At 50.9% G+C, this 23861-nt stretch overlaps 1 protein-coding gene across 1 annotated transcript in view; it reads left to right on the top strand.

The window, feature by feature from the left end:
• Positions 1 to 2213: 2213 nt before the first annotated feature.
• The window catches only part of TMEM132B (transmembrane protein 132B), a 258825-nt gene continuing 237177 nt past the window's right edge, over positions 2214 to 23861 (top strand). Inside the window, exon 1 of the mRNA XM_050906609.1 lies at positions 2214 to 2298. Within this exon, the coding sequence (XP_050762566.1) occupies positions 2214 to 2298 (85 nt within the window). The remainder of the gene's footprint in view (positions 2299 to 23861) is intronic.

The raw sequence follows: 23861 nt of genomic DNA, 5'->3' as shown, positions 1-23861 counted from the left end.
CAGGCCTGGGCGCCTGCAACCCCCACCCCTCCCTGCACCGCTGCCCCCAGGGAATGCAACTGAGCCACAGGGCAAAGCTCATGGACGGCTTTTGGATGCTCTTTGCAATCTCCTCCGCGCACCCCTTGGGATGCCCTTTGCACACCCCTTTGCACACTTCTTTCCCAGTGGCACAAGCCTCACAGCAAACCGCTGGAGGTCAGGGGCAGCGTGCGTACCTCTGCCTGGCTGCCCACTGCAAAGCCAATACTCCCCCCCCCCCATTCCCCAAGAAAGAAACAGGGACGTCTAAAGTAGCTAATTAACTGATTTTGGATCACCAAGTTTCCACTAGCAGCTAAATGTTCTTGTTGTATTTTATTATATCAAGTTCCAAGAGCAGACAGCAAGACAATCTTCATTACTGCAGATTTTTTTTATTATTATTTATTAGTTTTACCTTATTTGAGGAAATGAAATCTTTGGGTTCTCGTTCCCCCCCACCTGTGTGGGCCCAATTCCTCCAGCCCGAGTTTGATTTCTGTGTGCATGACTCTCATGCCACCATACAACATTTCCCTACATGGGAGATAAGCGTTTCTGTTTGTGTGGAGTGGTAAAATATTAGACTTAAATTTTTTATGACATTCATAGGAGTGGTTATGAAGGCAAACAAGATTACAGCAAGTACTACATAAAAGCTTGTTTATGTAGGGAGGGAAAAAAATAAAACTCAAAGTTATGTTTGCAAAACTGCGGAAGAACCCAAGGGGATGGTTTTTTTAGTTTTTCCTCTCCTTTTCTTTTCCTACCTCGCGGTTTTTATTGCGATCACAGTAACAACTCCCAGCTCCTAAAGGGCTGAGTTTATTTTCAGTGAAATATTGGTTCCAGCAGTGGGTTATTTTTGGATTCAAGGGTAGAGGTCTACAGAAGAGGGGCAGCACTTGGCTTCGTAATTAAAGCGCCACTTAACGAATCCACCCCGGGGGTGCGGGCAAGCAGCTCCCCTGTGCCTGCGCTGCCGCCGGGCAGGGTCTGTGCAACGCTACTGGTGCAGCCCTGCGCACCGCTGTGCGCGCTCCTTCACTCCCACTGCACCCCTCTCTGGATGCCTTTTGCAAACTCCTGCCTGCATTCCTTTGCGCAACTCTTTGCACACTCCTTCACTCCCTTTGCACACCCCTTTGGATGCGCCTTTGCACGCCCCTTTGCAAGGCTCTTTGCAAACCCCTTTGCACGCCCCTTTGCGCATCCCTTTGCAAACAGCTTTGCACAGCTTTTTGGATGCCCTGTGCAAGCCCCCGTTGCCCACCTTTGCACACCCCGTTGCACGCCCCCGTGCACGCGCCCGCGCGCGGCTCTGTGCACACCGCGCTGCACACCCCCGCGCCCAGCTCTTTGCACAGCCCGCTGCAGCCGGCTCCGCGCCCCGCGCAGTGACGGCGGCGGCCACGAGGGGGGAGCCGTGCTCTTCCCGGCGCTCCACGGCCGCCGAGGGAACTCCCCCCCCCCCCCCCCTCCGCCCGCTCGGGGGTGCCGGCCCGGCCCCGGGGCCTCAGGCGGGCCCCAGCCCACCGGGGGTGAGCAACTTCTCCGGGCCGCCAACAAGCGGGTGTTCTGCAAAAACGGGCACACGGGGCTCCTCTGCCCCCGCCCCCCCCCGTGCTCGCTGGCCCCGCTGCGGCTCCCGAGAACCGCTTGTGGGGACGGCGGCGGCCCGGGGCACCGCGGTCCCCCCGGGGCGCAGAGGGGGACCTGCGGAGCGGCCTCGCCGAGCCCCCCCCTCCCCCCGCCCCGACCCCCCGCAGGTGAGCCCGGCGGCGCCGCCCCGCCCCGGCCCGGCCCCGGCTCGTCAGTCCGTCCGTCCGTCCGTCCGCGCCGCCGCAGCCCCCGGCACAGCGCCCGGCTGCCCCGCGGGAGCGCTGCTGCTGCCGCTGCTGCCGCCGCTTCTGCCGCCGCCGCCGCGGCGGGCGGGGGCGGCGCCGGCTGCCCCCCGGGGCGGCGATGCGGCGGGGGCGGCCGTGAGCGCGGGGCCGGCGGGGAGCGGGGAACCCCCCCCCGCTCCCTCCGCGGGGCGCCCGGCCCCGCCGCCGCCGCCGGGCGGGCGGACGGAGCCGCGCAGCGGAGGGGAGCGGGCAGGCGCGGGGGGAGTGGTTAGCGGCTCCGGCGCGACACCCCCAGCCCCCCCCCCCCGCCCCGTTAAGCCGCCCCTCTCCAAATAAATCAGCACCATGACTACTTCTGGGCATGGAACAAAGAGGATGCTCTCCCGGGGCCCCGCGCTGCTCCTGGCGCCGCTGCTGCTCCTGTGCCGAGGTAACCCCCGGTTCCGCGACCCCGACCCCGTTTTGTTGTTGTTGTTGTTGTTTTTTTTAAAAACTCTTTTTATTTATTTTATTTTTCCCCCCTGTTTTTATTTATGGCTGTTTCCCCCTTCCCAGCCCTCCCACCGACGTGGCCGCAGAGGGTGGCGGGGCCCTCCGCGCTGCTCTGCGCGCCCGCGGATGGGACACACGCACATCTCCATCTCTTGGCGCACAAAGTTGTCCCCATCCATCTCCACCGCGGCAGCCCCCCCGCTGCGTCCACAATCGCCTCCCTATGGTCGTGGCCCCCCCCCCGCCGCGTGTCGCGGGCTCCCGGCCCCCTGCGTGGGGGGCTGCCCCGCGGCTCCGGCCGCTGCTAGCGGGTCGCTGCCGGCTTGGGGGGAAAAAGGAAAAGTTTGGGCTTCCCGGAGCGCTGGGGGCCGGGGAAGGGTCGCGGGGCTTGGGGCTTCCCACGGGGCTCCCGACCCCCCCGCTCCTCCCTGCTGCTTCTCGCCACCTCTGGCTGTCCTCGGGGGGGGGGGGGGGGGGCGGAAAAACGTACAGGAGTTAAATCTCTTCGGTAAAATAACAGTTGTGCTGCTTTTCCTGCGCTTAGTTTGAAGGAGAGTGGGTTTCCGTGGGTTGGCGGGGAGCAGGATCAGGCCCTCAGGTGAGCTAAGGTGGGATTTCCTAATCGCGGCCAGCTGCGAGGCAGCATGCCTGTGGCTGGGGAGAGCGCGGCTCAGTGCATCTCTCTCTTTTTTTCTTTTATTTTCCTTTTTTTTGTTTCCCCCCAGCTGAACTCGGGTGCAGTCTTTTGGGTCCTGGCTGTGGGTGTTTGCCCGGGAAAGGCTCACCCCCAGGCTGGCAAGCTGAAGCGCTGCCCCTGGGAAAGTCTTTTGCAGGACTTCTCTCCTGGCACGTTTTCCTCCGCTTGCTCGTGTGAGCTCCCTGGCAGATGTTGTTCTTAATAAATAGGGGTTGTTAAAAGCAAATTAATTAACGTGCATCGGTGCTGAAGTTGCTCAGCTATTCGTTTGCATTTACTGCTGCTTGGGACGATGCTTGCGTTTGGCCGTAGCACGGAGCCTGGGCTGCTGGGGAAACTTCACCGGGGCTTCAGGAATACGCCTAAATGCAAGGATATTAGGTGAAAAAGGAGTGATCCGTGGGAGGGGTAATAGCAGTGGCTGTCGTTCCTGGGGGGGGCACAGGGAACGCGTTGTGGTAGGGAAGTGTTTCAGGAAAGGTCCCTAACAGGGACAGTAGGAACAATTTGAAGGAAGGAGGCATCAGCCTTGGGGACACACACATGATGGACAGAAGGGGGTCCTTGCTCTGCTTACTCTAAAAAGCACTGCTTGCCCTTGCCCTCCAGCTCCCTCCTTCACCTGGGGTGTGTGCAGCCACGGGGACACTTGGAAATCCTGTTGAGCAGGGCGTGGGGTGCAAGGTTTGGGGTGCAGGTCATGGAGAGTGGGGTGCAGGTCATGGAGAGTGGGGCACTGAGCACGAGATGCAGGGCATGAGCTGCCTGCGGGTCAGCGCTACCCCGGCGGAGTGCTGGCTTTCCGTTGCCGGTGTGATGCCCTGTACTCCGTGAAGCTGTCCTTTTATTTGAGGAGAGAGTTAAGAGGAGAGAGTTAAGAGCAGCAAAGGAGCAGGTTTTCTGGTTTTTTTTGGTGGTTTGTTTTTTTTTTTTTTATTGCTTTGACACATTAATGGTAATCTTTTCTCTGATACTCCCCCCTCCCATCTCCTCCTGTGTGGGTAGCTACCATGGTGAGATTGGGCTGTGGGTGTAATTCTTCCAGCGCTCTGAGTGCTTAAACATATGGAAACCCACTTTGAAACAGTTTGTGGATGCAAACCTGCCGTTGTACCCATCCCTCTCCCCTGCTCTCTGAATGCCTCCCCGCACAATGTGTGCGTTAGAAACTCGCAGTGCGCTTTCAGCTCAAGCTGTGAATAAAGAACCCGTCCCCAGCCTGCGCCTCTTTCTCCTCGCTAGGCTGTAGCATCCCTTTGCTTTCGTGGTGGAGCGCTGCCTCTGCCCTGTCCCACCCCTGGCGTGGACCACAGCAGTGTCTGCGTGTGGAGAAGGGGTTTGGGTTCTGGGGAGACCTCTCCCAAAAGAGGCAAGTGGCGGCAGTGCCTGGGAATGCCTCGCTCCGGGGCTGTGCTGACCTTCCTACGGCTCGCTGTGCTCCAAGTTGCCTTTCTTCTCTGGATTACAGGGGTTAATGAACCACATCTTGGTTTGGGTGTTGCAGACAGGAGAGACACCTGCATGAGTCATGCCGCGGTGCTGCCATCTCTGCAAAGCTCTCAGCTCACACAGACGGTCGTGTTGGGCACTTGCCATTTTTCTCAATTTATTTGCCTTTGCTCCCTTCCCCCTTGCCGGGGCCAGCTGTGGGCAGGCTGCGTTTCAGGGACCGGAGGTGCACCGGGCTGAGTTCCTCCAGCCTCTTCAAAGCGGGTGGCATTTGTTCGCCTGTCAGGCAGGTCCCCTAAATAGCTTTGTGAAGGTCCAATTAAGAGATCACTCTCCTGTCCCCAGGTCTCTGGCGGCCCGGCTGCTGGCGCGCGTGCGGCTGCGAGCAGAGGGTGTGCGTGTGTGTTTGGCAGCCGAAGGCCGCTCACGCTGAGCTCGAGGATGTCTCTTGCTGGCAGCAGGCCCCCGTTTGTTGCTGGCATCTAGGCAGGGTTTTTGGCCGCCTTCCTCGCTGATGGCAGCGGAGCTGTCTCCGAGGTTATATGAATAGGTACCCTGTGAATGACCTGGATGAATTACCTGAGTATTTTGTTTTCCTGCCTGGTGCTATCTCCCTGGCTTGCTCCCCTGCCTTGCGCGTGGGCAGCGCCGTGCACCCTGGAGCAGGCGTGGGAACGCGGGGCCGGCTGCTGACGGCGGGGGGTACGGCAGCGTGGGGACGGGGCATGCAAAGCTTATTGAACGAACCGACTACTTCAGCCCCTGTAAGATGCACTTGGGCTGTCATGATCTGTGCGTGAGGAAGGACCTGCAAATTGCTTTTAGACTCTGGCTCCAGGGAGGTGTGGGTGGAGAGACATTATGCTTATTTTATTATGTGTCCCTGTATCACTCTACATAATATGGAGGCACTTTTTATGCAGAGGCTCTTCAGGAACAAAAATGAAAGACCTGTATTATCTACTGTACAATAGATTTGCAGAATGTGATCATGCAAACTGTTGAAATGTAGGGTATTTTCTCCACATTAGTGCAGACGTCAACATTTTATGCAATAACAGTCCAAACTGATGTGATTTGGAGGATAGCGTGGTGGGGGAAGTCGGAAATTATTATACTGCCTCTTGCTCCGGCATCCATTAGAACAATATATTTCAGGTATTCTGATTTTACTTCCCATCAGTGTAAATCTAGAGCAGCTCCTCTGAAGTCAGTGAAGCTGCTCTGAATTTATGCATCGCCGCTGTGATCGGCATTGGGCTCTCTGGAAACGGAGGAGGCAACTGTGTGACTTGCCCTGCGCAGCATTTTTTCACTTCAAAAATATCCTGTCACCGATGCTGCAGCCTCCTTTGTATATGTGGAATGGGGAAGTCCACATCACTCACTGTTTTCAGGTTTTGATTATTTTCTTCAGTTTGTCAGGCTTGGTCGCAAAGCTCCATTCACTGACACCTGACTCTTTGGCTGATCAATAGAGTCTCTTGAGGTTTGAATGTCAAAATAGTTACATTAAAAAAAAAATCAATAAAGTGCAATTAATTTGCTGTATTTTATTACCGGGAATGATAGGTGCTCCAAGACTCACTCCAAGCCCTATTATCTCCATGTTTAAAGCAGCTTAGCGTGGCGAGGAAGATACGAACCCAGGAGCAGCTGTAGGAGGTCAGAGCAGAGGGTCGCTGAGACCAGGACACGATTTGTGTCTCAGGAAGGATTTTTGGATCAGGGATGCATTCCTGAGCCAGAGATGGCATCCATTTATTTAATTACTGTGATGGGTTTGCTATCATGGATTTGGTCACTCTTTGAGCCCAGGCAGATGTCTGGTGTGCACCGCGTCTCTGGGCAAGGACTCCCTTGTTTCAAAGAGCCTGGAGAGGGGAGTCTGTGCACCACGGAGCATGGCAGTGGTTCAGGCTACGTAGGGTTTTAGGCTACATAGGGTTTTGCCATTGGTGCTGATGGGATGGAGATTTCCACCCTGGTGATGCCACACTGAGTCAGAGTCCTCCTGCCCTTCTCCATAGCTCCTCAGAAATGTGCTTTGAAGCCAGGCTGCTCAGGAGACCCGTGCTGGCTGCTGTCCCAGGAGGGTCCCTTTGCTGAAAGGTGGAGGAAGCAAAGGGTATCGTTACTCGTAGCATTGGGTTATGACAACTCATGGTGCTCCTCTTCCTGACCTCAGCGGTTGAGGCTGATAGGAAGCATGAGTTTTGCTGTGACGGAGAGGTGGCTTCACCGAGCAACGTGTCTCGCTCATGCAGGTGGCTGCAAACCTGTCCTGTCTCGGAGGTGCGACCGGGAAGCAAAGGGGAGGTGGCAATCTCCTACGTCCTGCGAGAAGCAAGCGAAAATAAAATCTTCTGGCCTTAATTAAACATCCCACTGAATGAGGAGCCATCCCACTGAAATAAATACTGTCAGCTCAACAAATTAAATTCACTGAACTTGATTCCCCCTTCTCCCCCCGCCTAAATATAACTAATGTTTGTTAGTGACAAGCGGTGACTTGATTTGTTGGCATAGCATTAGCACTTACCCCTGTCAGTGGCTCAGCTGATGTGCTGGCACGTGGTGGTAACGGAGATGCTTTCCCGACTACGGCTGTCAAATCCTCTCGCAGTAAGTGCCACGGAGGCTGGGGAGTGTGAGTTACCATGTGGTGCTCTAGATGTCGTGGAAGATGCTTCGATTTCATGCTGTTGGGAGTTTCCCAGCTGGCATTTCAGAGGAAGCCATTCCCACGTGAGGATGGGCAGGCAGGAATTACAAGCAAAGAGGTCCTCTGAGATAACTTACAGGGCTGGACAGGGATTGCTTGGTGTCTGGCTTTCCCTGGGTATTTCCATTCCCCTCTGTGATGTAGAGTGCTGCAATGAGAAGTAACGCAAATGCTGCTTGGAGTGTCTGCGGTGGGTAAATTCAACGTGGAAGGACTTCACTGTTTGCACGGTACCTTGCACGATGGACTTGAGTCTCAGGTGCAATGTAAATATTAACGTTTTTTCCATGCTATCCAAAAATTCTCTTGCAGCACACTTTCAGCTTTTCTTTGTTTACGTAAATGTGTTTGTTTCTGACAGCTTCAGAAAGCTTCATGAATTTATGATGTGCTCCAGATTCAAGCACACTTTCTTTTTTCCTTTTTTGTTTTTTTTTTTTTCCCCTCCAAAAAGCTCTTTCTTCCCAAATTTTGGTGATGAAATGGCAAGAGGTATGCATATTTCAGCAGGCTATTGAGAGGCAATGTAAACACCATCTTTCATGGAAAATCAGTTTGTTCAAGTTCAAAACCAGCCCAGCCTCCCCACTTGATCAATTTGCCTGTCATAGGAGATGATTTTAAAAGTGGCGATTACATCCTATCTTGTCTCTCACAACTTCAGGCAAGGAGAGAAAAATGAAGTGTAGCATTTGATTTTTAACTCTGTTTTTTCTGATTTTTTTTTTTTTTTTTTTTTTTTTTTTTTTGGTGATGGTGGTAGTCAGGGGCAAAGCAAAGAGGTGCCCTGAGGGGGTGAGGGATAGCCAGGAGCAGAGGAGTTTCCACAAGGCTGTCGTCTGCTGAATAGACTAATTGGAAACTGCATGTAAACCAGCTCTGCTCGTCTCACCGTGCCTGCACCAACTGGCCCTCGAGAGCCACTCTGCCCCATCGCGTCCCCCACGGTGGAGGAGGAGACCTGCAATGGCAGAAAGATTGGCTTCTAGTGACAAAGATGCTAAATCTCGGGGAGAGGGTGCTCTGCTGTTGCATGGCCATGTCCTCCTGCCCCAGGGTATAGCGCTGCCCTCAGGTTCAAGACTGTGCAGGGACCAGAGGTGTGGTTACGGGGAGGGGATGGTGTAAAACCACCCGAGTTAGGCAGCTCTAGCTTGACATCAGTGACAGTGCCACAAAGCTGCCCTGGATGGAAAGAAATGCTGGAAAAACCCCACTGATGCAATTCAAACTGGGGCTAAATGGAGAAGCAGGGACCAAAATCTTTATTCTGGCCAAGCCAAGGGGCTTGGGAGGCTCCAAAGATGGTGTTCCCATGGGGACCAGCCCCCTGGATGGTGTGGGAGATAGTACCTCTGGCCAAGCAGCTGTCCCTATCCCAAGCCCATTTATCTGCACAGGGGTAACACGTGCCCTAAATACGCGATGTTGGGAGAGTTTGGTCACGGGCCGAGGGAGCTCTGCGGGGAATCGGCCTGGAGAGGAAAAGCATTTCTGCCAGAGAGGGGGGAAATGTCACCCTCATTACCCAAGAAATAAAATCCTTCAGAAGATTAAATTAGAGGTGCAGATATCTTTGGGGTTTTTTTGTTTCACTTGTATGGGAACACTTCAAAAACAGATGGCAAAGCAGAGATTTATTTCCCGTTAAGTGCAGAGGGCTGGTGCACAGGACCTTATCTGCTTGTGGGCCCTGTAATAAACCTGCCAGCAGGTGATTTAAATCCAGTTTTTCTGATTGGGAGAGTAGTGGAAGGAACAGGGTTTATGTTACTTATGAATTTTATGGGCAATGTTAGATTTTTAAGATGCAGGAATGATCAGGGCATGGCTCTGTAGCACCGGAGACTTTCATTCCTTTCATAAAGGATCTTCCCCGAGTCAGAAAAATGAACCATTTTACATTATTTAGCAGCTGGGCTGCCAAAGCCAGCTGTTTGCATGAGTGACAGACGCAACTATTTTATATCTCAGTTTAGGAGTTGTTGTCAATTAACCACAGCTTTTGCTTAGCAGCGAGACCTTTGCCACCATGGGGAGGGAGGGCTGTTTAATGGATGCTGCAGCTCTCAAAACAAACATTTATGCTGCAGCTCAAAAAAATGATGAAACTTGCACCAAAAAAAAAAGACAGAGTCCGTGCACCCTAAAAGGGAACCCTTGAGGAGATGGAGCAGGTTTCTATGCAACGAGCAGTAATTAGAAACTCAGCAAATAGTCAGCAGCTGCTGACTGTCTTTGGTACCCAGATTTTTGATTGAAAAAGGAGCAAGTCCAAGATGAGTTTTGGAAGGAGGTGGTCTGGATGTGTGCGTGGGGCAAGTCCCTGGCTGGTGTGAGCGCCTGGTGTGGCAAGAGACAACAGCCGTCAGCCCTCGGTGCCTCTGTCCCTGACTCTGTGGGGCTACGGCAGTCTGAAATGTCACTGGTGGTTTTGAAAGGCACTTCGAGAGCTGGGGGTAGAGGACCGATAAACACAGAAAGTCTGATTGTCTTTCATTGAGTGCAAAAAGGACGCAAGGCAGACCTGCATAATGAAACAGGCTTTTAAAATGTTGCAGTAGAGGCATCTAGAGAGGATGGTAAAAGCTCTCTGGAAGCAGCGGAGCTCTGTCAGGGCAAGCTTGAAGGCCAGCCTGCCTCAGCCATCCCTAAATCATGGGAATTAGAGCTGGAAAAGTTGGTGAATAAGCCGCCTTTCCCATCTCCGATGGTCGTTCGGTACAGTCTGTTCCTAAGCATGGCTGGTTTTCAGTGATGCAGGCAGCACGACTTCTGCCGCTTCCTTTGGCAGAGCGTTTCACAGCCTATTAGACCTCTCCCATATTCCGCCTACATTTTTTCTTCTCTACTTTGTTCCGTCGTTTATTGGATGACCTGAATCCACAACTTTCCATCCTTATCACCCATCCAAAACCGAACCGAGGCAAATCTGCAAAACAGGGACAAATGGTTGAACAGCAAGTGGGAAACGCTCAAAAGAAGGAGCTGCGCCTGGCATGTAAATATATTTACAGTTGGAGGTTATTTGGAGAATAAAGGGCAAAAACTCCCCCACTGGCACACATGGAAGGGAGGGGGGCCAGTAATGCGGAAGAATGGAAGCTCGCAACGGCAAGGACCTGCAGGAGGAAGGAACTTCCCCCGAAGTCTGAGGTGCCCTTGCAGAACCGCTTCACCGCTCTGCAGACTGAAGAGGAAAGACACGTCACATCAGGAGAGATGCTGGAGCTGAGTAAGGCAGCCTGATCTGCTCCCCGTATAAGAACCAGCGCAACTAAGAAAAGGCGACGGGTGATAGTAGTAGGCAGCTCTCTTCTGAGAGGTACGGAGGCACCCGTTTGCCAACCTGATGCACTCTCTAGAGAGGTGTGCTGCTTACCAGGGGCTTGTATCAGGGATGTCACTGAGAGACTACCCAGCCTCGTACAGTCCACTGACTATTATCCGCTGCTGTTGTTTCACCTGGGCACCAGTGATACAGCCAGGAGCAGCCTGAGGAATATCAAGAAGGATTACAGAGCCCTGGGAGCGGTAGTAAGGGACTCTGGAGCGCAGGTAGTTTTTTCATCAATCCTCCTGGTCAAAGGGAAGGGGTTTGAAAGGGCCAGGCAAATCTGGCGAATCAACAAATGGTTACGGGACTGGTGCCACAGCCAGGGGTTTGGCTACTTAGACCATGGGACTTGCTTTGAGAAACCTGGTCTACTGGGGGCTGACGGGGTCCATCTATCAGAGAAGGGGAAGAGCATCTTCCATCATAGGCTTGCCAAGCTGGTGAAGAGGGCTTTAAACTAAAGTTGCCGGGGGAGGGGAACCTCAATCCATCCCACTCCTACCAGTTTGATGCCAGTGCCAGCAATAGATGCCTAGAGCCTGGAGAAGGGTCACAGGTCAGTAGGAGAGCACCCAAAGAGCAGCACAAAGGAATTCCAGCCAGTAAGTCAGCTTCATTGGGGCCCAACTTAAATCCCTCTATGCAAATGCACATAGCATGGGGAATACACAAGAGGAGTTAGAGGCATGTGCACGCTTGCAGTGCTGTCATCTTATTGGCATCACGGAGACGTGGTGGGATGGCTCCTATGACTGGAGTGTTGGAATGGAAGGATACAGGCTCTTTAGGAAGGACAGGCAGGGGAGATGAGGAGGGGGTGTTGCCCTCTATGTCAATGACCAGCTGGAGTGCATGGAGCTCTGCCTGGGGATGGATGAGGAGCTGACCGAGAGCCTGTGGGTCAGGATTAAAGGGAGGGCAGGGACAGGTGACATTGTAGTGGAGGTCTGCTACAGGCCACCTGACCAGGAAGGCCGAGTGGATGAGGCCCTCTATAGACAGATAGGAGCAGCCTCACGTTCACAAGCCCTGGTCCTCGTGGGGGACTTCAGCCACCCTGATATCTGTTGGAGGGACAACACAGCAGGGCATAAGCAATCCAGGAGCTTCCTGGAGTGCATTGATGACAACTTCCTTCTCCAAGTGATGGAAGAGCGAATGAAGAGAGGTGCTATGCTAGACCTTGTTCTCACCAACAAGGAGGGGCTGGTGGGGAATGTGAAGCTCAAGGGCAGCCTTGGCTGCAGTGACCATGAAACAGTGGACTTCAAGATCCTTAGGGCAGCGAGGAGGGTGCACAGCAAGCTCACTACCCTGGCCTGCAGGAGAGCAGACTTTGGCCTCTTCAGGGATCTGCTTGGTAGGGTACCATGGGATACAGCCCTGGAGGGAAGAGGGGCCCAAGAAAGCTGGTTAATATTCAAGGATCAGCTCCTCCAAGCTCAGGAACGATGCATCTCAACAAAGAGGAAGTCAGGCAAAAACACCAGGAGGCCTGCATGGATGAACAAGGAGCTCCTGGACAAACTCAAACACAAAAAGGAAGCCTACAGAGGGTGGGAGCAAGGACAGGTAGCCTGGGAGGAATACCGAGAAATTGTCCAAGCAGCCACAGATCAGGTTAGGAAAGCCAAAGCCCTGACAGAATTAAATCTGGCCAGGGACGCCAAGGGCAACAAGAAAAGCTTCTATAGGTATGTTGGTGATAAAAGGAGGACTAGGGAAAATGTGGGCCCTCTCCGGAAGGAAACGGGAGACCTGGTTACCCGGGGTATAGAGGAGGCTGAGGTACTCAGCGACTTTTTTGCCTCAGTCTTCACCGGCAAGTGCTCCAGCCACACCGCCCAAGTCACAGAAGGCAAAGGCAAGGACTGGGAGAATGAAGAACCGCCCACTGTAGGAGAAGATCAAGTTCGAGACCATCTAAGGAACCTGAAGGTGCACAAGTCCATGGGACCTGATGAGATGCATCTGCGGGTCCTGAGTGGCTAAGCCACTGTCCATCATATTTGAGAAGTTGTGGCAGTCCGGGGAAGTTCCCACTGGCTGGAAAAGGGGAAACATAAGCCCCATTTTTAAAAAGGGAAAAAAGGAAGACCCGAGGAACTACAGGCCAGTCAGTGTCACCTCTGTGCCCGGCAAGATCATGGAGCGGATCCTCCTGGAAGCTATGCTAAGGCACATGGAAAATAAGGAGGTGATTGGTGACAGCCAGCATGGCTTCATTAAGGGCAAATCATGCCTGACAAATTTGGTGGCCTTCTACGATGGGGTTACAGCATTGGTGGATAAGGGAAGAGCAACGGACATCATCTACCTGGACTTGTGCAAAGCATTTGACACTGTCCTGCACGACATCCTTGTCTCTAAACTGGAGAGACATGGATGTGACGGACGGACCACTCGGTGGATAAGGAATTGGCTGGATGGTCGCACTCAAAGAGTTGTGGTCAACGGCTGGATGTCCGAGTGGAGACCAGTAACGAGTGGCGTTCCTCGGGTCGGCATTGGGACCGGCACTGTTTAACATCTTTGTCGGCGACATGGACAGTGGGATTGAGTGCACCCTCAGCAAGTTTGCCGACGACACCAAGCTGTGTGATATGGTCGACATGCTGGAGGGAAGGGACACCATCCAGAGGGACCTTGACAGGCTTGAGAGGTGGGCCCGTGCGGACCTCATGAAGTTCAACAAGGCCAAGTGCAAGGTCCTGCAATCCCAAGCACAAATGCAGGCTGGGCGATGAGTGGATTGAGAGCAGCCCTGTGGAGAAGGACTTGGGGGTATTAGTGGATGAAAAACTGAGTATGAGCCAGCAATGTGTGCTCGCAGCCCAGAAAGCCAACCATATCCTGGGCTGCATCAAAAGAAGCATGACCAGCAGGTCGAGGGAGGTGATTTTTTCCCCCTCTACTCCACTCTCGTGAGACCCCGACCTGGAGTACTGTGTTCAGCTCTGGGGTCCCCAGCATAAGAAGGACATGGACCTGTTGGAGCGAGTCCAGAGGAGGGCCATGAAGATGATTGGGGGCTGGAGCACCTCCTCTATGAGGATAGGCTGAGAGACTTGGGGTTGTTTAGCCTGGAGAAGGGAAGGCTCTGGGGAGACCTTATAGCAGCCTTCCAGTACCTAAAGGGGGCCTACAGGAAAGATGGGGAGAGGCTCTTTATCGGGGAGTGTAATGATAAGACAAGGGGTAACGGTTTTAAACTGAAAGCATAGATTTAGGTTAGACGTAAGGAAGAAATTCTTCACTGTGAGGGTGGTGAGGCACTGGCACAGGTTGCCCAGAGAAGCTGTGGATGCTCCGTCCCTGGAAGTGTTCAAGGCCAGGTTGGATGGGGCTTTGAGCAACCTGGTCTAGTGGCAGGTATCCCTGCCCATGGCAGGGGGGTTGGAACTAGATGATCTTTAAGGTCCCTTCCAACCCAAACCATTCTATGATTCTATGCCTTGAAATGCATGTGGTGATGAGCCGTAGATTATGCTCTGAAAATACTCAGAAGGCAGTTACAGTCACACTATCTAATTCATCTCCCACCAAGGTGTTTGGAAATAATGGAGTAGCTTAGTTACTAACATTATTAAATCCTCATCTCTGACAGCTATGAGAATTAATATACAAAGGTTTCCTCCTCTTTTTTTTTTAAATGCAGCTCAGTTACTCATTTCCTGTCTTTTGCTTAGGAGTAGCCCACTGAAAGTTATTAGCATGAGTATTGGTGCAAAAAAGGCTGAACTCCATTAAAGAATAGAAACAAGCAAGTGAAAAACAGAAGGTAGCATGAATTTCATTGCAGTTGAGGCATTTTTTTTGTTTTTAATTATTAATTATTCATCATTCTTCCATCTGTAGATCTCAAAGGGCTTTAGAAAAGAGAGTGGGCACCACTGAAGACGTGGTCCATGCTGTCCCATCATCCCCACGAGGAGCGCCAGGGCAGCAGCCCTGTGCCTAAAGCCCTGCTGGCAGGGGGAGCAGAGGTGTTGGGTGAAGCTGGGCTCTGTGATTTTTTTTTTTTTTTTTTTTTTTTTTTTTTTGTTGTTGCTGCTCTTTGAGGAGTGAGGCTCACCTTGGATGGGAGGCTGCTGAGGTGGCATGACCAGTCTGTTGGCCCTGGTGCGCTAAGCACTGCTTGGGTGCCATCTTCTCCTTCATGTCTCAGCCCTGACTTGTTTTGGTGGCTGAGCTGCTTGGCATCTCCAAGCCCCATCCTGGGCGCTGCTGAGGCATGTGGATTGGTGTCAGGGCTCTCTCGGGCTGCCCCAGAGTTGGCATTGCAAGGCTGAGTGCCATGAGTTATGTTAGGGAAGGGCTGGAAACAATTAACACTTGTTTCTTTTGCTAAGTTTGATTTGCACCAGCCCGTTAAAACTGTTATGGGAAGTCTTAAGCAGAAATGAAGAGATGGAGTTAACGTTCTTTATTGCTAAAATCAAAGACTGTCCTACAGAGCAGAGCCCAGCCCGTGATGCCCACCCCATCACCTCTCTGGTGTCACGGAGCTGGGCAGCCCATGAGGATTGGGGACATCTTTTCAGGGACTGCACTGAGGAGCTGTTCTTCAGATGTGCCCTTTTAAAACCCAAATGTCCATGTTGTGCACCTTATTTCACCACAAACCCCTCCATATTTGCAACACTATTAGTGTCATAACGAGATTACTGATGTCTGCTGTAAGCCCTGGGGGATGTGGGGCTTTGACGAGTATCAGCTCCTGGGTGCAGCTTCAGCTGTGTCTTATCAAAGCATCCTGCTCACCCAGAGTTAAAATATCTTTCTCCCTTTCTCTGAGCATATTGCAGCCCAACACATTAAATGCATTAGAAGGCTTTATTGCATTTAGCCAATTAACAAAAAGGGAAAGTCAAAGAGAAGTCATTGCTTTGGTTCTTACACCAACCAGCAAACTTCTAGATGGCTTCCCAAACTGCCCTAGGCTCTCTGTCCCCACACCTTCTCGCTTGCTGCACAGCAGTCCCCACTAGCCCTCCTGTGGCTGGCAGTGCCAGTAAAGCCAGGTCCAGGTCCAAGTGTATATCAGCAGCTGGGCTCCCCATCTCTGCTGGCCGAATGCCCAAGATGCAGAGTCCCTGCGAGGCTGTGCGTGCCCCAGCAGCGAGCCCCATCCGACACGAGCAGTTTACTTTTGTCATGGCTGAAAAGCCCTCAGCCCTCCCATCTGCCTGTGGTCTAATGCGCTTAAAAAGCTGCTGATAAACTGCAGCTCTCCCAGCTGCTCCCGATGCGTGGCCGATGCTCAGCCCCAGCTGAAGGTTAGGTGGGGAGGGGGTCTGCAGCTGGCCGGGCTGAATCGACCCTGTATCGCTGCCGTTTCAGCTGGCTTCATGGACTTGTGTCCGAGGCAATGATCACGGTGGGACTGTGGCCATCGTGAGCAAAGGGCTGAGAGCAGGAGCGGCCCCAGCTCTGGTGGGTATCTGTCAAAATGCTCAGCCCGGTTAGGTGTGCAGGGTCTGGGAATTGCCGTATCAGACTCCAGTTGTGGGACTTCATCACCTGAGTTATTATCTCCAAAACACAGTTATCTCCCTGAATGGCAGTCTCCTATTGAAAACGATCTCTTTCAGCAGGGCACTTGCATTTATTTACTGCACAGCTTCTCCCATTAGTATAATCATTACTCCTTGGACTGGGTTTGAATTCAGAGCATCCCACTGTGGTACTTAAAGAATTAATTACAGCGATGAAAGAATTCCTCTAAAGACTTCTATGAATTGGTCTGGTTGAAGTGTTTTAGCTTTGCTTCAATTGGTGCAGCTCTTGTCAAAGGATTGTGAGAAAATGCATGGGTCAGTGATTTAGATTAGGCAAATTACGTTAGAAAAATTGATTTGATTTAGAAAGTGAGCTTTCAGATCACAGGGAATTGCCTGCTTCTTTCTCTGCTGTGCTGCTTCTCCCTGAAGATGAGCAGAGGCAGATAATTCAGGGTTAAAGTAAGTAGCTATTGTAAAAGGTTTTTCTGAGAGCGGACGAGAGATGGGTTGACACGTATCTTTAGATAAACGATTATTGACCCATGTGTTGCTATCTGTGCATCAGCTGGGATACGGACGGATGGGATTGCTTCTAAACAGCACTCATAGGCAGTTCACGTTGCTTGCTAAAGAATTGGGTCCTTATTTTTAGGTTTGGGGTTTGGTTTTTTTTCCCCCCAGAAATGGCATTTCTGTACGGCATACCTTCAGAGCCGGTGCAGATTTGGGAACGTGTGCTGTGTGGCTGCCTTTGCCAGCCCGGCGCCTGTCTTGCCTGGTTCTGTGCTTTGTCATTCCTGGGGCTGGGAGTTTGCTTTTCATGGGGGTTTTTTACTTCCTCGGATCAAACCGAGTGTTTCCTCCTCCTGTCCCTTGTCCTCGTCTTAAAGGGACTGCAGTCCCTGGGCTGCAGCAGAACGTCGGGCAGTGTCCGCTTGGAGGACCAGTTCCTAAAAAGCAGCTTCTGAATGAGCAGTTCCCTTCTCTTCATGCTGAGGAGTTACTTCCAAGTTCTCCTCCCGACCAGCTGTGTTTTGCCTGTGAGAATGATGGGTTGCGAATGCAATGACTGCTGGCCGGAGACCCAAAATGTTCACGACCGTTTGTGAGTCGCTTACCACTGCGAATGGGCTTGCTGTGTTCGTCGGGGTAACAGGGATGAAGTTTGGCAGCCAGAGTTTCGGTTTTCACTTTGTAAAATTTCTCTTTTAAAAAATAGTTAAGGAGACGAGTTGTGTCTAGCAATGCTTTTTGTTTCCTTGTCATCTTGCAGAGCCCTTTAAATTCCAGCTTGTCTACTGGGATGCTGGAGAGGACTTATTTTTGGTCTGGCTAGCGCTGGTAGCATTTCTCTCCGTAGCACCACCACCACCTCCCTTGGCACAAAAATCCAGGTGTGGGGCTCCGGTGCGCCTGTGCCGTTCCCTCTCCCCCAGCGTGGGCAGGAGAGAGGTGCAGGGCTCTGGCGGTGCCGACGTGGCCGGGTGCACCCTTCGGCTCGGAGGGTGCGTGCGCATCCGTGCACCATGCAGAGAGCCTCTTCCATACCCCAGCCTCGGGCTGGGAAGTGAGATGGTGAGTGCGAGGAGAGAAATGATGCTGGGGAGCGCTGGACCGGAGGCTCCCACCAGCAGCTGAATTCAATGCTGCAAAAAAGAAGTTGCAAAAGTAGCAATCCATCTGTCCACTTAGTGGGAGAAACCTAAGATCATTTAACAGTAATCAGCCCCCTGGTGTTTAAAAAACCCAAAAATACTGCAGGTTTTTGCTTTAATGTGGATAACTGGTAAAATCTAAAGCACATTAATGTGCTCAGAGTCTGTGGGGCTTTTTTTTTCTCCTTTTGACAAATAGAAGCTGTATCAAATTAAAAGATAATATAAGAAAAAATAGATTGCCTTTGCTTTTTAGATACCATGTATCTGTCATAACATTTCAGAGGTATTCTTTCCTCCCTGAAACTCTCTAGTTAATTACCAGTAGAGTTATCGGCAAGTGGATGTTTTTCTTTGCCGCAGGTACAGTCGGACGGTGAACATTGTCATCGTCGCATATCTCACAGTAATACATTCTCAAGGTGATGCATTATGCAGGTGCATTGCCATGCTATAGCTCCTTGGCTATATCAGTGTCTCCATTAAAACCCACAATATTCAGGGATTTTAATGGTTGTAAAAACTTGCTCCAGGCACTACCTCAGATGACAAAGTCCGGGAGTGTTGGTTGTGGGGTTTTTTTTGTTTGTTTGTTTTTTGTAATCTCATTTTATTTTTTCATGCATTTCCTATTTTTCCTTTCCCCTTAAACCATAAGGACGTAGAGTAAGCAGGCTCCAAAGGTGCTGCTTGATTCTTGCTTATGTGAATTGACAGGCATTGAGTTGGAGGAAGATTGTAAAGATTTCTGCCTCCGTGTGTTGAAACGGTCATTCAGATTAAAAGAGGGGTTACAAACGGTGGGGTTTGAATGTGGTAAGCTCGAAGGTGTCCATAAGGAGCCCTTGTTGCAAGAAGTTGCTGGGGAGAGGTGTTCAGGGTGGACATTTCTGCAAGCCAGACGCAGGTGGCATGTCCTCACTGTCCCTGGAGGGATGCACCCGCTGTCCCCAGCCAAGGCTGCAGCCACCTGGGTCCATGCCACTGGCTTGGCCCGGCATTTGAGGGTGGCTGGGGCTGCGGTGAACGGAGCTGGACGCTGAGCATGCGAGTGAGATGCAGTGGTGCTTTGCTTTGGGAGCAGAGTCGTTGAATGGTGGCAGATGCTTTGCTGGTACACAACAATTTGTAATTAAAACACAACTTGCCGTCCTGATTAGATTAAGCAGTTAAATTCATTTGCAATATTTTTTTCCCCCTGCATTGTGTAATTAGCAACATATGATGCTTACATTAGCTCAATTAAAAGTTATAATGATTAATCTGCACATCAAAGCCTCCCCATGAATCAACTGGTCCAGCACACCGGAGTGAGCTCAACTATGGTATGGTTGTGTGAAGTGCCCGCATGAACATGTCCCCTGCCTGCTCCTGGGGCACGATGGTAGCGGGTGATGGATGCTCCGGTGTGGTGGTTCCTGGTGTTTTGATCCTTCTGGAAGTCAGCAGTGTCTGTGTGCCTCGAGTCGCTTGATAAACGATAGGGTGATGCTTGCCAGGATGTGGCAGTTCCTTCCTTGCATCTGAGTCGGGGTGGTGCATCCCAAAGCACCTGAGTGACCATGCACCTGGGGGCACTTAAAAGTAATAATGTTAAGATTACTGGTGGTTCTTCTTGTTGCTTTGTGAATATAAGCATTGTTCTAAAGTGTTTTGGCCAAATTCTGAATGTTTTACCCAGGTTAATCTTTGATTAACATGAGTTTTGCCTGAAGGCTTTGTAAGTCAGATTGGGGCTCTAACTAGTAAAGAACCTCATTTAAGCAAGCCAAAACCAACAAGAAAACTCTTATAAGTTAATTATAATGAATTATTTTTTTCTTTCTTATGTAGTCATAATATTGTCTTTCTTTCCACCTTCTGCTGAGCTGTGAAAATATTCTGCAAAATGGTATTTTTGAGTTGATGGAAAAGTACACCCTTGTCAACAATATTTTTCTATTGTTCATCAGAGACAGGCTTCATAACAAAAGAGATCCGTGTTGGAAAAGTACATCAGCTGCAAACAGTTTATTCAAAGTCTTCTCAAATAGCAGGGACGGTTTATGAGTTCCTGCTCCAGCTGAAGATGAAATGCAGAACGTGGCTTCTAATCTTTCAGAGAAGTGGACGGGGCAGGTCGTAATAATGTATTGCCATTTTCACAAAAGATGGATTTTATATTAAAGGTTCCAGTGGAAAAAGGTCTGGAGGTGTTAAAATATTTATATATTGTTTAAATTACTGTATGAGGGTGCAGTCTCCTTCCCTAGAGTGCTGTGGGGGTTGCGGACATGTAAGCGAGCGGAAAATGGGCTCCCACCTTTTTTGGTCCGTGTACGTGTCTGTGCGTATGTGCGTGTGTGTGTGCCGATGTTAAATTGGTAGGGTGTTAAATGTTTCACTTTTCGAACCATCAATTTCAATTGAATTTCATAAGCCATTAAAGTTCTCCGCTGCTTCCTTTGCTCTTCCAGTTATGTGAGCTCCAGCCATTTAGCTGCAGGTCCTGGGGCATGATTGCTCTGTGGAGCAGCAAAAGTAAATTGGTTCCTGATGTAGAATCTTTTATATATATATATATTTTTTTTTTTTCCTTTTTTTTCTTTTAATGTCTCTAACTCACTGTGAGTGATGATGTTGGGCTGAATATGTGAATCTTCAAGCTTGGCTTTTTCTGGTCCAGTTCTGGATCCCCCCGACAGCATCTTTTTTAAAAAGCTTTTGTGCCTAGCTTGAATGGCAATGTCTTATATGTAGAGGAAGAGGATTTCTTTTGTTGTTTATATATTTATCTTTAGAATCATGGTGGAAAGATTTGACTGGGGTTTTGGGTTTTCTCCCTGTAGATTTGAAATGTTTATGAGAATGATATTTATTTGGATCAAAGAAGATCTTCTGGCAGTCCTCTGACTTTGTTTCAGTACTGGCAGTGTGACAAATAATGAAAAAGCAATCATTTCCCCTTCTCCCACTTTTATTCTCAGGATAAATGAATGGCTAAGATCTCTGTGCTCAAAATAATTGCTCATGGCCCTTACAAAAAAAAAAAATCCATAACACCCTTTAAATAGATGATTTGATCTTTTCTGTTGGTTTGTGTTTTGCGCTGGTGAGTGTCTTTGCTGCCAGTCAGAGGCTAAACTTGACAAAGTTGATATGGAGGCTGAGCAGGTTGAGTCTGTGGGAAGGAAAACTGGATAAATAATTTTACTGCTTTAGAGAGCAGTTCCTGCGGTGGGAGCTGAGCAGCGGGGATGCAGCAGGGCCATGCCGCCATGGTCCGCTGGTAGAAGTCTTTTGCACAGCATAAAGCTAAAGAATTTGCCAAAATACAGAGTGAATGGAAAAAAGTAATTTTCATTTGCCATGTGATTTTAAAATAGCTCAAGCATCTTCTAAAATGGGTGTGAGCAGCAGCTGAGACCTGCTGGGCAGGAGTTCACGGCGGCACGTTCCTCCTCCAGCTGCCCCGGGGACTGATGAACAGAGGGAGGTGTCCACCAGTGCTTTGCCAGGATTTCTCTGTTTCCTTTCTTTCCTTGCTTTTATGGCAGTGGATGTGAGGATGAACTGCCATATGTTACATCTCTCCTCCCCTAGCAGCCAAACGGTGCTGTGCAACCGGCCAGCTCGGGTCTGCAATGGCTGCGTGGGGGGACCGAGCTGACTGCCCATCCCAAGTACTGTGCACTCCACCTTCCCGGAGCATTAATCTGCCGTCGTTTCCAGCAAAGCCAGGCGTAAAAGATTAGGCTGGGCCTGTACTCCTTGTCTGGGGATAACTGCAGCAGTTTCATTCCTTTTTTTTTTTTAATGCTGCTAATTGGTGCTCTCAGCCTCAGCTCCGGCTTAATGAAGGCTGCTGCCTGGGAATCATTGCGAACAGTTATGGAAATGCGTTTAAACGCTTCAATCTGTTGTACTTTTCTCTTTATGGGCTTATTCCTTAAAAATGGATAAATATGCCCCAAGTCCCCACCTGGCCAGGACAAATGCTTTCCATGAACCCTGCAGCGGGGCTCCGGGCACCTCTACAGCAGAAAGGGCAGACGGGGGGTTGGCGCTAACGCTTTGAGGAAGGCCAGCCCCGCTGCACCCGTTGTGCTGAGCAAGCATCGTTTTTGGTCTGTTTGCTCCGTATTCCAGATGGGGCCTTTGGATGCTGGGGATGGGGATTGGTAGAGCATCCAACTTCCCTCCTGCCCAGAGGAGGAGAGCATCCCTCCTCCTCTGACCTGTCCATCACAAACATCAATTACTCAAGCCAATGGCCCTGTTAAATCAGCAGGGCTGCTAACTGGATGCTAATGCAGTGCGCCTGCTATGGTCCTTGCTAATGCCATGGCTGCACCACTCGTGTTGATCTGTCTGGCAGTCAGTGCGTGTCCCGCTGTTCTTCATGGCGGGGACTCTGTATTTGTACAGAGGCAGAGAAGGTTTAAGCTGTATCTGTGCTAAAAGCAAAGGAAAAGGGTCACTTGATGGATTTTCCCATCATGGCTGTTGGCTGTAGCCATACATTCCCCAGGTTTGGAGATGGGTGAGCCATTCCTGGTGGGCCTGGGGGGGGGTTTGGACGAGGGCTCATGGTTTCTCCTGAGACGGAGAAGCACCATCCAGTTGGATGTACGCTCTCGCAAGCCGGGCCAATTAATTCTGCTCCGGGCGTTGAGCCAGCGATGGTAGGAAGCAATGATGAATAGCCAGGCTGTTGCTTCCTCCTCCGAGAGAGCATTTTGGGAGCTCAGGAGCCACTGCAGTGGGTGTGTTTCCGGAACGGTTTGCAGCTCGTTTCTGTTGGTGAGACATGGAGCTGGCAAAGGTGTTGCTTCCATGAAGCACCCCCTGAGGATAATGCGTGAAGTTGGTTGGTTTTAAATGCCTCTTTAAAAGCTGGCTCTCCATCAAATTTATTCTGCTGTTACTAAGTTGTGAGACCCCAGGGTGATGACTCTGTGCCCTTGGGATGGTGTGATTTGGGATTTTTTTGGGAAAGCCTTAACTGGTGCTTGCTCAGGGGTCATCGATGGGAACCCTGTGCCAGCCAGTGGTGTCCGGAGGTTGTCACCCTGTGGTGGCCTTGCCTCGGCTCATCCAAAACGAGCTGCAGGTCCTCGAGCAAGTGTGCGGATCTCCGTTAGTTGTTGGCAGCTTTAATCAGAAAAACTGGATCGAGCATCAGCTTATCCTCTTATCCCAGGAGGTGGTCGCTTCAGGCTGACGATGAGGGACAGGACCTGTGTTGTCCCTCACCTTTTATCTACAGCCTTTCACTGGCAGGAGATGCAAAATCCTTCCCATGGTGTTGGGGGGACCTTTGGGGCTAACGGATTTCCCTCCCCTCCCTTGTTTTTAAGGCAGGGCTACAACCTTCCTTGTGAGAGAGCCCATTCACTCAGAAGCCTTTCAGGTAGGGATTTCCAAGGTGCTGAGTGGATGTTTCTCTGCATTTTTATCTGCAGGCAAAAAAAGTGATTCTGAGCGCTGCTGGTGAGAGGAGGCATCCAAGCAGAAATGCAACCCCCCCCCCAAAAAAGAATTTAAAAAATTGTTATGTTTGTATGGAGGTATAATTGTCCAGGCTGTCTCAGTGGTTGCAAATGACTCCAAGTACAAGGTGCTTCAAGACCAAGAGAGTGCCCAGGGCCTCCTGAATATGGCTGTGAAAGTAAAACAAGTGCTTGTGTTTAAAGAACAATGTGGGGTACTGTTTATTTTTGCTCCTAATTAGAGGGAGATGCGAGTGGTCTAATTCCCATATTTAAGAGCAACATTCATCCAAAATGATGGACAGGGAAGATGAGAAGAGACTGCTACAAGCCAAAAGCAGCGAATCCATGAAGCAGAGCTAGAGGCAGCTTTAAAGCTATGAACATAATTGCCCGAGGAGTCTGCCAAGGAACCAGATGCTGTAAATGAAAGAATAGCTTCCACGGCTTGGCATCTGCCTGTGATCCAGGGAGAGGAGGAGGAGCAGGGGAACTGCATGGAGGGCTGGGGAACAGTTGCTCCAGCTGCAAAATGGGTACCTTCAAAAATATTTGGTCCATACTAGTATTTTTGTATGGAGGAAAGTGAACCTGTTGGAAAGAGGAGAGGTGATGGTCGATGCGCCTGTCTTCTGGGCTGTTTGACCCTATTCTGTGTGTTTG

Source organism: Gymnogyps californianus, chromosome 16 (genome assembly GCF_018139145.2).
Source record: "Gymnogyps californianus isolate 813 chromosome 16, ASM1813914v2, whole genome shotgun sequence".
NCBI lineage: Eukaryota > Metazoa > Chordata > Aves > Accipitriformes > Cathartidae > Gymnogyps > Gymnogyps californianus.
The sequence above is the reverse complement of the archived record's forward strand: the minus strand, read 5'-3'. Positions and strand labels throughout refer to the sequence as shown.